This window comes from Mesocricetus auratus, unplaced genomic scaffold, assembly GCF_017639785.1.
Source record: "Mesocricetus auratus isolate SY011 unplaced genomic scaffold, BCM_Maur_2.0 Super-Scaffold_100676, whole genome shotgun sequence".
NCBI classification, from domain to species: Eukaryota; Metazoa; Chordata; class Mammalia; order Rodentia; family Cricetidae; genus Mesocricetus; species Mesocricetus auratus.
The window spans coordinates 14,296,749-14,313,556 of record NW_024429266.1 but is presented as its reverse complement, the minus strand read 5'-3'; the positions used below and the strand labels follow the sequence as shown (position 1 = coordinate 14,313,556).

The following is a 16,808-nucleotide window of genomic DNA, read 5'->3' as shown; positions in this document are numbered from 1 at the left end:
TTAAGTTTCCTGTGCTGAGGAGCAAAACCAGAGCCTTGGACTATTAGGTGTATGTTCTACCACTGATCTACAGCAGATAGTAGTTTAAGGCAAAACTTGGCCTGATCAAACCACAACTTAGCTTTCCATTTTATTCCATCTTGAATAAAATTGCAACCACTGTTTTTTTCCAGTGCCATCAAAAGTATCAACTTCAGAAGAAATTATTTTCCTCATTTGTGCCAAACAAGGAGTCTCTCTTCTGTTGAAAGTGCGTGAACTTCTTGAAATTCAGTTTTCATTTGTCTCACAATTTCCAAATAAATAGATGAGCAGGTGCAGTTCATGGCTCGCAGCATGCTTTCCTAGCCTATAATGTCCTCCAAGCTTTCATCATAGACCCATTTGAAGACACTGTCTTCGGAACGCTCTATAGTTTCAAAAAGTCTTTTGAAGTCTTGAGGATACATGTTAAGTATTGTCTGTCCAGGTCTTATTCTCACCTGCCTCAGTATTTCAATAGGCTCAACAGTACTCAGTGAACTGAAAAGGAAAATCAAGAAAACATGTTTAATTCCCTTTCACATCTATTGCCAGTTAAATCCAAGACAGCCACCCCACCTCCTAAATTCAATTAAAATGTCTAGCATACATAATTAAATTTATTTCAGAGTTTATATATATAATATATATGTAAACTCTCTGTACAGAGATGACTTTGAACTCCTAACTTGCCTCCTAATTACTGGTATTATATGTATGTACTACTATACTTAGTTTGGATAAAAAATATTTACATAAAATAAATGTTAAGCCTATAATCTCAGCACTCAGAAGACTGGACAGTTACTCCTAAAATTTCAGAGCTGACCACCAATTTAAGTTTAATATGGTGTAATCAATTCTCACAAAAATTCTAGTTTATGTATTATCTTTTTTATTTTTTGGTAGGGTCCTACCTGGCTGGCCTGGAACTCACTATGAAGACCAGGCCAGCCTCAAGTCCACAGAGATCCACCTGTCTCTGCCCACCACCCCCCCCCACTCCCACGTACTGGGAATTAAAGGCGTATACCACATGTGTGAGGTCTTTTTAAAGTTAGTTTCACTCTGCAACTCAGTCTGATCTGGAATTTATATTGTAGGCCTTGAACTCATGTGAATGATTCTTCTGCCCCAAGGTCCTGTGAGTTGAGATTATGGGTTTACATTTATACATAAACAGTGTGCTGGTGTGTTGGCTTTACGGACGCTGTAACGATACGCGACACACAATTACGGAAAGTGAAGCTAAGTATTTAATGTAGAAAATTACTCACAAGATACCAAACCCCAAGAAGCCCAGCAGATCTCAGCTAGCGACTGGACCGGAAGCCGAACTCCAGGAAAAGAGAGAGAGACTTCCTGTGCGCTGTCTTTTATGCCTTCCCCCGTAACGCCCCTAGCCATGCCCAAAAGTGGGCTTGGCTAGTGACGTAGTTCCGCCTACGTACGTATACGTCTTTCCGTCCAGCCGTATATGTCTTTAGTCCTGCCTAAAGTGGGTGTGGTTAGCGGTGTGGTAAACCGCCCTTTTATTACCTCATCTGTATGCGCCTCTAGTAAGTCACATGTTTAATGGCGGCATAGACTTAGTAAGTCACATGTTTAATGGCGGCATCAGACTTCCTCCTACAATTCCCCTTTTAGTCTAAAAAAGGACAACTAACTTGTGTCCATGAACAAAATGTATCAAACATCTATTCTATCTAAACCTAAACTTATCTTAAAGAAACACCCAAATATGAACACCTCCTTCCAATCCCAACTCTAAAATAATTGAAAACTAACACTAACAGGTGTAAACTTATAATATCAATTGTAGGGAGAGGGGGCTCGTCCTAGTGTTTATATATTATCCTTCTGTGGTCTTTGATGGAGTTGAAGACAGATAGTTATAATTATAGTTTTCCTTAGTTATGATAAAAAATAAGCTACATATAGGACTTTGGACTCACAAGGATGGGATGGATGATATTTTCTTTAAATCTTGCTAAATGTTGATAGACAAAATATTGCAACTGTATTCTTACTTGATAACTGTTCTGTTATATATGATTTGACTATGTTAAAGTTAAGACCTTTCTTTTTGTTTAAACAGAAAAGAGGAGATGTTGGGGGAAGTCCTGTGCATTTGTCAATAAAGTACTGTCTGGCCAATAGGAAATCTAGATAGGAGGGACTAGGAGTCCAGGAGGACTCTGGGTAGGAGAAAACACAGGAGAGTCAACATGTAACCGCCATGGGGGTAGGAGCCCAGAACTATTCTCCGGTAAGAGACATACTTAGATTAACAATTATGGGGTAATTACTTAAAGCAGAGCTAGCCAGTAAGAGACAAGCAAGGCCAACAGCTTCATAATTTATATAGCCTCCTGTGTGTTTATTTGGGACTGATGCGGATCAAGAACCAGGCGGGCGGAATGGTTTCTCACAAGGAAAAGCTTCTCGTAACACTGGTGCATATCTACACACCTATAATCTAACTACTTGGGAAGTAAAGACCAGAGGGTCAGAAGTTCAGTCATCTCTAACTCCCAAAAAGTAAGCTAGGCTGGGCTACCTAAAGTCCAGCCTAAAATAAATAACTAAACAAAAATAAATTAACTAACAATAAATATTTCTAGTCAACAGAACCATTAAGGTTACAGGGTAAATGATGATTAATTAAAATAACTATTTTAACACTATTTTCATCTTCTGACAATACATTAGGGACTGCTGGATTCAAGGTGAATGGAGAGCACACCCCACCAGCTGGAGAGGTGGCTCTGTGGTTAAGAGTTCTTGCTACCCTGAGCCGGGCAGTGGTGGCGCACGCCTTTAATCTCAGCACTTGGGAGGCAGAGGCAGGTGGATCTCTGTGAGTTCGAGGCCAGGCTGGACCGACAGCCTCCAAAACAATACAGAGAAACCCTGTCTCGTAAAACCAAAAAAAAAAAAAAAAAAAAAAAGAGTTCTTGCTACTCTTCTTGGGGACCTGAGTTCAGTTCTTAGCACCTATGTCAACCAGCTCTGTAGTTCCAGCTCCAGAGGGTGCAAATGCTGTTCTGTCCTCTACAGGAACAGCACATGTGTGTACACATAAAAATAAAATAAACAAACAAAAAAGATAAAACAGCCTTCAAGTATCCTAGGTTTTGCTGCTTAAAGATGAACACAAGGTCAGAGGGAGATGTGGAAAACAATGCACAACTGGGAGAAAGGTATTTACTGCTTTTTAAGTTTTATCTTACAGGTAGGTGTGTGCATGCTGTGTGTGTGGTGCCCACAGAGGAAAGGGAGGTGTTGGGTTAGAGCCACAGGCACTAGAATTACAGCATTAGTGAAGCACTTCTCAACCATCTCCCCAGTCCAGAAGGAAGGATTTTTAACAGGTAAATAAAACACAGGCACACCTTACTCCAAATCACAACGTGAAAAACCACCTTACAACACAGGAGACAGTCACATTAAGTCACTACTTTTATAGTTTGTCTTCGTTGAATTTCTACTTACCGTAAATGTTGTATTATTGAGGAACTGCGCTTCCCAAAGCAGTGCTTGACCATGTGGAAAAATATATCATAGTTCAATGGACTTAAGTGTTCTGTAAATAAAGTTCTACGAGGAGTCATTTGAACAAAATATAGATTTTGTTTCAATGAGCTGCATGATTCCTAGACAGAAAAGAAAATAATTTTCCTCAGTCATAAACAACACCAGGGTGAAGCATTGGTCCTCCTTCCTCCAAGTCCCTCGCAGCACATCCCCACATGTCTCTGGGTTTTCAAACCCATGGCCTAATCCTTTGTAACCTGTGCATGTCTGAGTTCTGAGCAGAAAGTAACCTAGAAGGATGAGGTTTTTATTCTGTACATGACAAAGAACAATTACATTTGCCATGAAAGGCTGATGGGAGGGCCCTACTCCACCCCTCAGCTGAGGAGCAAACCCAATGTGTGCCTAACAAACCACTCACCACCTCCTGGGCTATAAGCCTAGACAGAATCCCTTAGCTAACCCAGACAGCTAAAGTGTACTGACTTGTGACTATAGTAAAATCAGAGCCCAGACACAACACAAACATGAACTGAGCTCCTGCTGTGTTTAAGGAACACCACCAGCAGACCCAGGAACACAAAAGTATTATTGACTAATCTTTTTCTCATCTTTTTGTAAACATACATTTACTGACTGTGTGTACACACAGAAGTATGAATAATTTTAGTACAGAAAATTTAAACTAATACAGAAAAGAGAATATTTCCTCTTCTTTTTTCCATCTCTCCAGCCTCTGAAGACAAGCTTTAAAAAAAAAAGCAAGTAGGACGAACCGGAAGGACATCATTTGTCTTACCCTAAGTTTTGAGTCCTCTGAGCACTCATTTTCAGTATAGGCGCCAAATGACGACCAAGGTTCCTGCAGGGAGAAAAACAGACAAGGTCTTTCTTTTCCTTTCCTTTTTTGTAGGTCTGTGTGGTATGTATGCACATGGACATGTGTGTGGTATGTATGCATACGTGTGTGAAGGCTGTAGGTCATTTTCAGGTGTTTTCCTCATTCTTTCCACATTACTTCTGAGTAAGGGTCTTTGACTAAACCTGGATCTTAAGGATTCTGTAGGACCAGCTGGCCACCAAGCCCCAAGGATCCTCCTGTCTCTGCCTCCCCAAGCTCTGATATTAGAACAATGGACTCTTTTTCACATGGGTGATAGGAACTGAACTCAGGTCCTCATGCTTGCACTAAAGTGTAGTACCTTACCAACTAAGCCATCTCTTCAACCCCAGGACAATCTCTCTAGTTTACACAGATCTCAAATGAGGCCTAAGGCTCCTCAATTCTGTTAGTTCTCATTAGTCAAAATACTTACATAATAAAATGTTGTCGCATAAAATAAAGCAATGTAATATTCATTATATTAAAGAAAAAATATAAAGACAAGAAAAGCATAAAATCTGGGCATTGGTGGCACACGCCTTTAATCCCAGCACTCAGGAGGCAGAGGCAGGCAGATCTCTGTGAGTTTGACACCAGCCTGGTCTACAGAGTTCCAGGACAGCCTCCAAAGCTACAGAGAAATTCTGTCTCAACCCCCCCCCCGAAAAAGCATAAAAACAGAAGACTAAGGTATATCATCTATGCCACTAGTTCTGAGATATAGAACTACAGTATTGATTCACAAAAATTACTTCTTGTAGAGCATGTCTCAAAACAAATTTCCTAGTTTTCTGAGACAATGTTTCTTTGTGTAGCCTTGCCTATCCTGGAATTAGCTCTGTAGATCATGCTTGCCTTGAACTCAAAGATTCACCTGCTTCTGCCTTCTAGTGTTGGAAATAAAGGCGTGTACCACCACCACTCAGAAAGTTTCCTAGTTTTATCATGAGCTAGTCATATTACTTTTATGATTAGAGTAAAAAGGTATCAAACAAGTGTCAGCATTAATCTCCCTTCAAGAACTGGTGATAGCAAATGCCTTTAATCCCAGAACTCAGGTTGCAGAGGTAAGAGGATCTCTGTGAATTTGAGGCCAGCCTGATTTACGTAAGGAGTTCCAGGCCAGGTAGGGCTACATAGTGATATCCTATCTCAAAAAAAAAAAAACAAAAAACAAACAAACAAACAAAAAAAAAAAACAACAAAAAAACAAAAAACAAAACTAGCCAGGCATTGGTGCGAACACCTTTAATCCCAGCACTCAGGAGGCAGAGGCAGGTGGATCTCTGAGCTCAAGGCCAGCCTGGTCCATAGAGTGAGCTCCAAGACAGCCTCCAAAACAATACAGAGAAACCCTGTCTCGAAAAACCAAAACAACAACAACAAAAACAAAACAAACAAAAAACCTAAGCAACTTGGAAAATAATAAAATTAAATCTTTTAATAAATTAATCTTTTAAATTAACCTTTAGTGCATAGTCTGTGCTAACTAGCCTCTGAGTTATAAAGTTCTCCTGGCATCTGAGACGTTACTCACCATTTGAATAAACTTAATTTCACAAGCCACTTGCCAAAGCACACTCAATACTTGATATAAATCTGGCCTCTTAGGAGTCGCTATTAGTCTCTAGTGAAAAAAAAAAAAAGACAAATTATGTTACATAGAAATAATCAATATCAATGTTGGATCTTAACTTTAGCATCTTAATAGCATCTAGAAATGTAAATGAAAAGATGAGAACTGGTCAGGTGTGGTGGCGCACGCCTTTAATCTCAACTCTCAGGAGGCAGAGGCAGGCAGGCTGTGAGTTCCAGGACAGACAAGACTCATACAGAGTCCCTATCTAAACAAACCAAAAAGATAAGAACTAAATACAAAACATTAACCACAAGTATTTCCAAGTAGAGTTTTCTTTTTTGAAAACATATGGCTGGACTGTAGTGGCACACACCTTTAACCCCAGCACTCAGGAGGCAGAGGCAGTTGGATCTCTGTGAGTTCGAGGCCAGCCTGGTCCACAGAGTGAGCTCCTGGACAGCCTCCAAAGCAACAGAGAAACCCTGTCTCAAAAAAAAAAAAAAAAAAAAAAAAAAAAAACAAACAAAAAGGAAAACATATGGTATCAACATATAAAATTGACTGTATATGGGCTGGGTGGTTAAGAGCACTTGCTGATCTGAGATCTGGAATTTGGTTCCTAGCACCGACAAAAGGCCACTCAGAACTCACAATTGTGAGCTATTAAATTGTACATCAAGAATTGTTAACCCTGTAACACTAGCTCCAACACCTACTAGCCTCTGCCAAGTACACACACACACACACACACACACACACACACACGCACGCACACGGCATAAATACACACATCTAAATAAAAATATAAACAAAACAAAACTACAGGCCAAAATGATGGCTCAGCAGTTAAGAGCACTGGATATTCTTCTAGAGGGCCCAAGTTCAATTCTCAGGACCAACATGACATGTCACAACTGTCTGTAACTCCAGACCCAGAGGATCTGATGTCTTCTTTATCTGACTCTCTCAAGGGCTACATGCACATGGTACACAGACAGACATTCAGGCAACAATCATATGTATGAATAAAAATAAAATCTCAAAAATACATATGAAATTACTTATAGTAATGTGACATTTCAGGGGATATCTTATTTAAGGAAAACTAAAATGAAAAATGTGTTATGATCAGACATGGTAGCAAACACCTTGTAACCTTAGCACTTGGGAGACGAAGGCAGGTTTCCTTTGAGTGCAAGGCTGGCCTGGGCTACATAGTGAGTCCATACTCAGCCCGGGTTACAGAGCAAGGCCAATTCAAAAACTAACAACAAACACAAATAAGAAAACTCATCATTTTGCCACAGACACACTTAAGACAGCAACAATTCCTACAACAACATAACAGAACAGCATGTACTATGGAGAAAGATAGGTATGTTAGAATTATACATTAGGTGAGCTACTAAATTGTGCATCAAGAATTGATATGGTTGGGAATAGTAAGATGGTTTACTGGGTAAAGTGCTGGTCACCAAGCCTGACAGCCTGAGTCCAATCCCTGGGACCAACATGGTGGAAAGAGAAATGACTCCTGCAAGTTTTTTGCTGACTCTCACATAGTTAACAACTACATGCATGAGTGTGAGTGAATTCGAGTATACACACATACACAAAATAAATGTGTGTTGTTGTTGTTTTGAGATGGGATTTCTCTGTGTGGTCCTGGTTGTCCTGGAACTCACTCTGTAGACCAGACTGGCTTCAAACTCAAGAGATTCATGTGCCTCTGCCTCCCAAATGCTGGGATTAAAGGGTTCACAACCATGGCCCAGCAAAGCTGACTCTTGTTGGACCTTAAGGATGATACCAACAGTGAATGGAAGGTATCACCGAGAAAGAACCCCATGGAAAAGTCCATGATAAGAAGTTGTAAGAAAGACAAAATTTTGGGTCTCATGTAGCCCAAGTTGGTCTGCAACTACATCCTGGAGGATGACCTTGAATTCTGATCCTTCTTCCTACCTACTAGCTGCCTCCCAAATAGTTGAACTACAGGTTTGGACACTGTGGCCAATTTACAACCTGATGAGCATTGTTACACACCCTGCTCTTTTTTTTTTTCCGAGACAGGGTTTCTCTGTATTGTTTTAGAGCCTGTCCTGGAACTCACTCTATAGACCAGGCTGACCTCGAACTCACAGAGATCCGCCTGCCTCTGCCTCCCGAGTGCTGCCTGCTCTCATTTTTTGTTTATATATTTATATATGTATTGTCTATTCTCATTCTACCTGGCTATCTAGTATTTACTATCTGGATGAAGACACATTCCCTCATTTCTTGTACCATTATTCCTTCCTAGGGTTTCTTTATGTAAAAATGGGCACTGTCAATTATCCTGGAGCAAAGCTCTGCACAGGAAGACCGTGATCCATCAGGAGATTCTAACAGCATTGTCAGGGCTCCAGGACGCCTTCTCACTAAAAATAAGAAAAGCAGAGGTGATTTCCCTGCACCAGACTCCCAAACAGCAGACTAAAAGTCAAACTGGAGCCAGTCAGACTTGAGTTCCATGCCACCAAGTTGAACCCATGTTGTTTATTTACTTTTCCCAGAAATAAAGGACAGTCAGAGTTCCCAAACAAGCCAGGCACAACTTGCCAAGATAATGACAATCCATCTGAATTAATCCTCATACAACCAAGGTCACCTGAAGAAACCTGGTGGCAACCAATTTGCTATTTTTCTGTTGTATGGTATCCCTGTTTCTGCTTTAGGAATATGATTGTGAATGGCCAAGCAGCTATGGAGTTTTAGTTCTTCGTCCTCCACTGTCTATAAAATCAACCTCCTCTGATGATTTATTGGGACATGTATTCTATTTTTAGTGGAAAGAATTGTTGATATACCCTCATATAAATGATAAATTAGTTAGGGCGATGAAAAAACAAAACAACAAGAAATTTTGGTAGAATTTGCTTAAAGAACTATATACCAATGATTGGTAAGTAAATCAAAAAGATGTTCAACACAACTAGCTATTAGGAAAACACAAACACAATGAATGAAACACTACTTTATCCAATTATGAGACAGTATTAAAAATACCAAGAAAGGGCCAGTGAGCTGATGCTGCTGGGCAAGCACACCAACTTGGGTTCCATCCTTGGAACCCACCTTTGACCCCCACACATATGGCATGTGTATACTCATACTGACACCCTAGTAAGAAACACAAAATTAGCTGGATGTGGTGGTGCACAACTTTAATCCCAGCACTTGGAAGGCAGAAGCAGGCAGATCTCTGTGAGTTCAAGCAAAGCAAGTCCAGGACAGCCAGGGTTGTTAAACAGAAAAGCCTTTCTCAAAAAAACAAGTAAACAAACAACAACAAATCAAAACAAACAAAGAAGCTTACAAAATTAAATAAATAAACAAACACAAGTATGATAGGGGAAAATTGGGAAAGTAAAATAGCGTATCTAGCAAGGAAAGTAGTATGACACTTCCTTAAAAAATTAAATGTAGAATTACCACACAAACAATCCAAGTTCTACATATATTAATCAAAAACCATGAATGCAGGGGCTGGGGTGACAGCTCAGGTGGTACAGTGTTTGCCACAGAAACCTGAGGACCTGAGTGTGGTCCTCAGCACCCATGGAGGAGCCAGGCACAGAAGCTCATGCCTGTAACTCATCACTCCAGGCAGAGACAGGAGGATCCCTGGGGCTTACTGGCCAACTAGTCTAGACAAATGGCAAATTAAATATTCTAGGGAGGAACCCTTCTCAAATAAGCAGATCATTGAATAAGTAAAATAAAGAAAGGAAAAAAGAAGCCGAGCATGGTGGCACATGCCTTTAATCCCAGCACTCAGGAGGCAGAGGCAGGTGGATCTCTGTGAGTTTGAGACCAGCCTGGTCTACAAGAGCTAGTTCCAGGACAGGCTCCAAAGCCACAGAGGAACCTGTCTTAAAAAAAAAAAAGAGAGAGAAAGGAAAAAAAGAAAGCAAAAGGAAGAAACTGATGTCTCCTGAGCAATGATATCAGAAACTGACTCTGCCATTACATATCCACCTGTATGTCATCCCTGTCACAACCTGAAAGCAAGAACTTGTGTATGTGGCAGCTTTATCCATTACATTTGAGAGGTGGAAGCAGTCAAGTGTTCTTTCATGGATGAACAGATAAATTTTATTGAGTGCATATAGCAGAATAATATTCAGCTAAAAAAGAAAAAAAAATGAAATGAAATTTCAACACACTTCATCATAGATGAAACTTGAAGATACCATGCTAAGTGAAATAAGCCAGTCACAAAAGAGCAAACTTAGTATGACTCAGAGTCAAGCCTACAAGATGGTTACAGGATCGTGGTTCCTACTGCCTGAGGAAATGGGAACAGGGGGAACAGAGGGAGTTAAGTATTCAGTGGAATAGCTAAAGAATTTTGAATGGGCTGGGAGATGGCTAAGTGGTTAAGAGCACTGGTTGCTTTTCCAGAGGTTCTGAGTTCAATTCCCAGCCATCACATGGTAGCTCGGAACCATGTGTAATGGGATCTGATGCCCAGAAAGACAGAGCACTCATATACATAAATAAAAATTTTTGGAGCTAGACATCAAGTCCTGGATATATAACTGTATTTAATGCCACTGAACTTTACATTGTAAAATAATTAAAAATTCAGATGAAGTTCCTCAGAAGACTACAGTATCTTCTACAACACTCTCTCACAGTATCAATACCAGTTTAGTTACCTGTTGATAACTCACCTGGAATTCTTTCTCAGTAACAAACAGATTCAGTTCTATTCGTCCATATCTGAATATTGACTCACAGGAATACAGATCAAACACATTTTTCCAAAGTATTCGTCTTTCGAATTTACTTGGAAGGATTCCAAATACTTTTATAGGAACACCTGTTAGAGATACAAACACAAACTTGCATCAGTTTCTACAACTTTTTCCTGTGTTCACATTTTACTGATGCAAAGTAAGGTAACAATGGTAACTACTTCAGTTACAGGTACAATAACTGGTGACAGCGAGGTGACACTGTCAGAAGAATGTCTAGTCTAGTAATGAAGTAAAATGAGAAGCTGTAAGGAGCTAGGGAGAGGGCTCAGTCAGAGAAGAGTTTACTGGGCAGACATCAGAACCTGATCCCAAATCCCCAGCTTGCTGTCCAGTCTACCTAAATAGGCTCCAGGTTCAGTGACAGACATGGGACAGATTGAGGAGACACTCAACACCAAACTCTGGCCTCCACATGCATACACATAAACATGTATGTGCATACACACGAATATGTACACATACATAAAGAAGGAGAAAAGGAAGATCACAAAAGTTGCTGTACTGGTTAGTTTTAAGTCAACCTGACACAAGCTGGAGTCATCAGAGAGGAGGAAGCCTCAATTGAGAAAATGCCTCCATATGACCAGGCTGTAGACAAGCCTATAGAGCATTTTCTTAATTAGTGATTGATGGGGGAGGGTCCACCAATTGTGGGTGGTGCCATCCCTGGGCTGACAGTCCTGGGTTCTATAAGAAAGCAGGCTGAGCAAGCCATGAGGAGCAAGCCAATAAGAACTTCTCCATGGTCTCTGCATCAGCTCCTGACACTAGGTTCCTGTCCTAATTTCCTTCCATGACAAACAGTGATGTGTAATATCCACAAAATAAACCCTTTCCTCCCCCAAGTTGCTTTGGTCATGGTGCTTTATCACAGCAACAGTCACCCTAAGACAGTTGCCTATAGCAATGACAGAAGGAGGAGATACTAGGAAAAATCATCCTTTTCTTTTGGCCACCAAACACTATTTTTAAAAGATTCTGTATTTCTTTACCTCTACTTATTCTAATCTTAGCTAAAATTGCTTCACCGATATCCTGCAGTTCCTATTGCTACTCCCTTCATTTTCCTTCTTCTCCTTTTCTCAACCAACTCAATATTAATCACTAATCACTATCTACCTTTTTCCTTCTCATGCATATTCAGTGACTAGTATCTCAATACACAACATGCCATCCGTGTTCCTGTACTTACTAAGATGATTGGCACTTAAACGGAATTGTGTTATGTTATAGGTTCATAGTGGGCCTAACCTGATAGAGATTGTATCTGCAGACACTCTTCTATTTTTAGGGGTGTACTGAGATTTTAAGTATATCCAAAGCGATCAAAAGAGGATACCAATAAATTCCTGGACAAACCTCAAGAGACTACAAAGGGCTTAATGAAATAAGGTAAAGTACAAATATAAATTGAAATTCAATAAGTAGATAGAAATACTTGAAAAATAATTGAATACTAAACCCAAGAAGTCAAATAAAAATCTGTGCAGAAAGTCTCATTGGTAGAACAAATCAAAGTAAAGATGCAATCAATATCTGGGTTTAAGACAAGGTAGAGAAATTGGAACATTCAGAAAATGATAAAAATAAATTAACTGGAAAGTATCAATGGAACATTTGAGATCTATGGGATACTATAAAAAATCAAATCTACAAATCATGTGCATAAAAGAATGAGTCATGCTAAAGGCATAGAAAATATTTTAATTAAAATCATAGCAGAAAGTTACTGAATCTAGGGAAAGACTTGCCCATTCAAGTAATAATGCATTTAGAGCAACAAACAGACAAGACCAGAGAAGAAGCTTCCTACTTCATGATAGTCAAAGCTAGGCGGGGTGGTGGTGGTGGTACATGCCTTTAATCTGGGAAGCACAAACAGGCTTGGTCTACAAAGTGAGTTCCAGGATAGCCAGAGCTGTTACACAGAGAAACCCTGCCTCAAAAACCAAACAAACCCCAGGAGATGGTGGCACACACCTTTAATCCCAGCACTCCGGAGGCAGAGGCAGGTGGATCTCTGTGAGTTTAAGACCAGCCTGGTTTACTGAGCAAGTTCCAGGACAGGCTCAAAACAATACAGAGAAACCCTGTCTCAGGAAAAACAAAAACAAAAAAAACCAAACAAACAAAAAAAGAATTAGCTTTAAAGAATGACAAAAATTACCTGCTGACCAAGGAACTGGATCTATTCCCAAACTCTGAAAAATGACACTTGAATTATATTCTGGTTTTAACACTTCCTGATGTCTGGGATCAATTTTAAAGAAGTCACTGGGAACCACTTGCAGCAATCCATTCAATTTCCTTCTTAAAGACTGAAGAGACAAGGAAGTGACATCAGATCTCATCATGTACACCGTGATACAATCCAAAGCTTTATCTCAAAAGATAAGAAAACTTGAAAATAGCTGAGCACACTGGGGCACATCTGCAATCTATCACTCAGGAAACAGACATGAGAATTATAAATTCTAGGAGGGTCTAGGTTACACAGTAAGTTTAAGACCAGCCTATATCTATAACTCCAGCACCCAAAAGGCAGAGGCAGGTGGGTGAGGCTATCCTGGTCTACAGAGGGAGTTCCAGGACAGCAGGAATACACAGGAAACCTTAAAAATAAAAATCACCAACAAATTTTCCTTTCTTTTTGTCAATTGCTTTCCAAGCTCATAAAGCTGCCTCCTTTGGACAGTATGGGGAACGTTAAAACAGAGTCTCCCTAGGTAGCACTGGCTGGCCTGGAACTTACTATGTAGATGAGGCTGACCTCTTTGGGTGATTCTGTCTCTGCCACCCACAGGCTATAGGGTTACAGGCATTTAGGAGACAGAAGCAGGATGAGGCCAACATGATCCACCATGGCGCACTCACACCCTCTCTCTCTTACAATTTTTTGGGGGAAAGGTCTAAGTAGCCTTGCCTGATCTGAAATTCCCAATGTAGACTAAGTTAGCCTTGGAACCTAATGACTTGTGGGACTAAAGGCACATGGCACCTCATCTGCCAGGTTCACCACTGGGGCTTGTACCGTAGACCTTGTTGTGGCAGCACAACGGAATAACCACACCAAAGGCCAACAATGACTCAATACTCAAAAGTTTCATTTTTAAAAAACTCAATCTTTAGATGCTGTAGCTATTTGCACAATTTTTATCATCACGCAGCACTTTAAAATCAAGCCATTCGTTCCCCATGGCTTTAGGAAATGGGCATAGATAGGTATAAGTTTTCTGAATTAATTTCCTTTCAAGTGGTCAGCTGTCAGGCTAAGACTCAGAAGCACTGAAACAACCATTTGGAAAAACAAAAAAACAAAATCCAAAAACCAAAGGTGGGAACAGACCCCAGGCCTGTCTGTTCAGATTTTTAGCCTCTTTTGTGTTTGTGCCGTACCTTCCTTCTGGACAGAGGGCAAGGGCTCTGGAAACAAAGGTCTCATGAAACGAGGTAGGTCAGAGACTATCTGTACAGGCAGCCCATGAAGAAAGCCAGCAGCAATCACAGGCTATGGTCTGCTTTGCCATGAGGTGGTCCTAGTTTCTACGACTGCCCTGTGGGAATAGAAGCTTTGGTCTCTATGGCTCGATTCCAAGGACAGAGGTAAAGAAAGAGATAGGAAAACACCTTAATCCTGCGGCTGCACCTGTGGGTTTCCAATTGGCTGTTATTTCAAAATACTCAGCATCTCAATTCATCATACTTTGAAGTATCATTTTCTGGGACCCAGTAGGAAGTAGAAAACGTAGCCCAGAACTCCCAAGCTTTTAGCTACTCAACAAGCACTAAAAGACTCAATGGATCATAGTCTTTAGATATTAGATATGGTCCCTAAAAGTCTGTAAGGAGAAATTATGTGCTAAATTTCACTTCTCTAACCTAGTCAAAGTTAGTGAATGTCACAGCAAATTACTTTAGGAACATAAAAATATACCTTTAAATGTGGAATAAAAGACTTTTCATTTTGAAAGGCAATCACACTGGCACCAGCTCTAAGTAATGCCTCAGTCAGGATTCCAGGTCCTGGGATGTTAAGAGGGGAAAAAAAAAAAAAACCTTTATTTGCAAAATAAACAACATACTCACATACTACATACTCTGTCTCTGTCTCTCCCTATGTAGACTAGGCAGGCCTCAAACTCACAGATAAGTCTGGCTGACTGCCGAGTGCTGCCACCAAGCCCATTCCTTTTTTTGTTTGTTTTCTTTTTGAGATAGGGTCTCCCTCTGTAACCCAGACTGTCTTGCAACTAGCTATGCAGACCAGGTAGGCCTTGAACTCAGAGATCAGCTTTGCCTCTGCAAGGATTAAAGATGTGTGCAACAACATGGTCTCTTTCAAAGCAGACTTTTACACAAGTTTAAAAATCTCACAGCATTCCCAGATATGATTCTTTTTACACATGTAAAAAAGAATGGGTAGTTAACTGAACCAACAACATCCCAACAGGTAAATAACAAAGCATTCCAGGATGTCAGTGACAGCAAAACTTACAGTCCTCAACAACGCTCACAAGTTTTTGAGGAAAAAACAGCATTTAAGATTCTGGTTTACTTCTGACTCATGGACTATCTGAATGCAAACAAAAACAAACAAACAAACAAAAAACAATTCAGGGTCAATGAGAACGCTCAGAGGGCAAAGGCGCTTGGCCTCTAGCCTGACAACCTCATTTCAATCATCGAGACCCCACACGATGTAAGAAGTGACCCTCGCTAAGTTGTTTTCTGAACTAAACACACGCTCACACGATAAATAAATCGAATTTAGGAAATCAGGATGTGAAAGTTAGGAGCAAACCTTCTGCTCATCTCACCTGGATTGCACTCTAGTATAAGTTGACGGGATGGGTTGCAGTTGTACCCCAGCAGGTTTCGTACCAGGTTCCTGGCCAATTTCTTACATGCCACGTAACGCGTAGGATCGGATCGACTCTTGGGTGCAAAAAAGGGCGACTCCTCTAAATCAGGATCAAATAACGGCTGCATGTAGAAGTCAGAGAAGCTACGGCGGTTCTTTGCTTGCCAGTCCTTCCGCGTCGCACTTCCAGACCCCAGAAAGCAAGAGCGCCCGGGACCAGCAAGCACTGACAGCGCCAGCCGCGGAGGCAGCCCCACCGCCGGGCGCCACATCCTGCTCTAACATCCACCACAACCACCACTTAGGGTAGCTTCTGCCAAGAGCAAGAGGCACCACATACCACGTGCAACAGTACTGCGCCTCTCTAGGCCGGGCGGAAGAAAACACTTCAGATGGCGCATGCGAATGCCCGAGCCGCAACCCTTTCTTCACTCGCTTCCGCTTCCGCCCAGGCTCCGCCCCCAGACGCCTGTGAGTGGACTCTCCGGGTGTGTCCGGGTTGGAACTCTATGGTCGCCCGCCCTCGGCGCTTCCTCTCTAGCCTCTCGCACTCTATGCTCCTCGGTCCGGCGGCCAGCCGGGAGGGGCGCGCGGAGGGAGGGAGGCGGGGCGGGGAGGCTGGTGGTGTCCGATCCTCCGGAGCCGCGGGAGACCGGAGCCAGCTGTGTGACAGCTCGTCGGCCGCCATGTCAGCAAGCGGGGCTGGAGACAGACCCGGCGCCCGCCGGTAGCCCTTGCGTTGCCTCGGATGCCCAGGTGAGGAGAGCAGCCAGGCTGCGGGGGATCAGCCGGCTCGCCGCGGCAGCGGAGCTGCGGACGGTCGCTCGCTCCTCCCGGGGCGCTGTCCTCCGGGGGAGTTGCAGCGGGTCCCTTCGCATCCGCCCCCTCGCGGCTCCCCGGTTTTCCCCGCTCTTTGCGGGTATGCTGTTGTCGCGCATCGCGCCAATTTCTCCGCGCGCGCTCGCTTCCCCGGGGATCCTGCGGCTTCCACTCCGCGTCGGTGTCTCCGCTCGGTGGCCGGTCGTCGCCTGAGCTCGCTTTCCTGCTGGTGGATATTATTTGCCTCCATACCTTATTTCCCCTCCACCGCCACCTCTTTGGTTGTCAGGAACCGCCTAGTTG

The 16,808-nt window shown here is 41.9% G+C and overlaps 2 protein-coding genes across 3 annotated transcripts in view; one reads left to right on the top strand and one right to left on the bottom strand.

The window, feature by feature from the left end:
* Positions 1-117: 117 nt before the first annotated feature.
* On the bottom strand, positions 118-16,113 carry Tfb2m (transcription factor B2, mitochondrial). The gene is made up of 8 exons (XM_005078235.4): positions 15,643-16,113; positions 14,760-14,848; positions 12,993-13,143; positions 10,739-10,887; positions 5,979-6,068; positions 4,358-4,420; positions 3,517-3,677; positions 118-522 (listed from the first exon to the last, which is right to left on the bottom strand). Exons 1-8 carry the CDS (start codon positions 15,956-15,958, stop codon positions 345-347), a joined length of 1,197 nt encoding a protein of 398 aa, XP_005078292.1. The 5' UTR covers positions 15,959-16,113; the 3' UTR covers positions 118-344.
* A 170-nt stretch (positions 16,114-16,283) lies between these two features.
* Cnst (consortin, connexin sorting protein) overlaps positions 16,284-16,808 on the top strand; it is a 73,093-nt gene continuing 72,568 nt past the window's right edge. Inside the window, exon 1 of one of the 2 annotated variants that reach the window (XM_040737226.1) lies at positions 16,284-16,442. Coding sequence is in view for 1 of the 2 variants with exons in the window: in XM_040737227.1 (XP_040593161.1) it covers positions 16,435-16,442 (8 nt within the window). In the remaining variant the exon portion in view is untranslated. The remainder of the gene's footprint in view (positions 16,443-16,808) is intronic. The other variant, XM_040737227.1, reaches the window with a different exon arrangement.

Bases quoted from the DNA above. Each gene is read 5' to 3' on its own strand.
- Tfb2m (XM_005078235.4), bottom strand. From the start codon at position 15,958: ATGTGGCGCCCGGCGGTGGGGCTGCCTCCGCGGCTGGCGCTGTCAGTG. The intron at 10,888-12,992 runs GTAATTTTTGTC...TATCTCTAACAG, and splicing joins TCCAGTTCCTTGGTCAGCAG to GTGTTCCTATAAAAGTATTT. The intron at 4,421-5,978 runs GTGAGTAACGTC...TTCTCCCTGCAG, and splicing joins AAATTAAGTTTATTCAAATG to GAACCTTGGTCGTCATTTGG.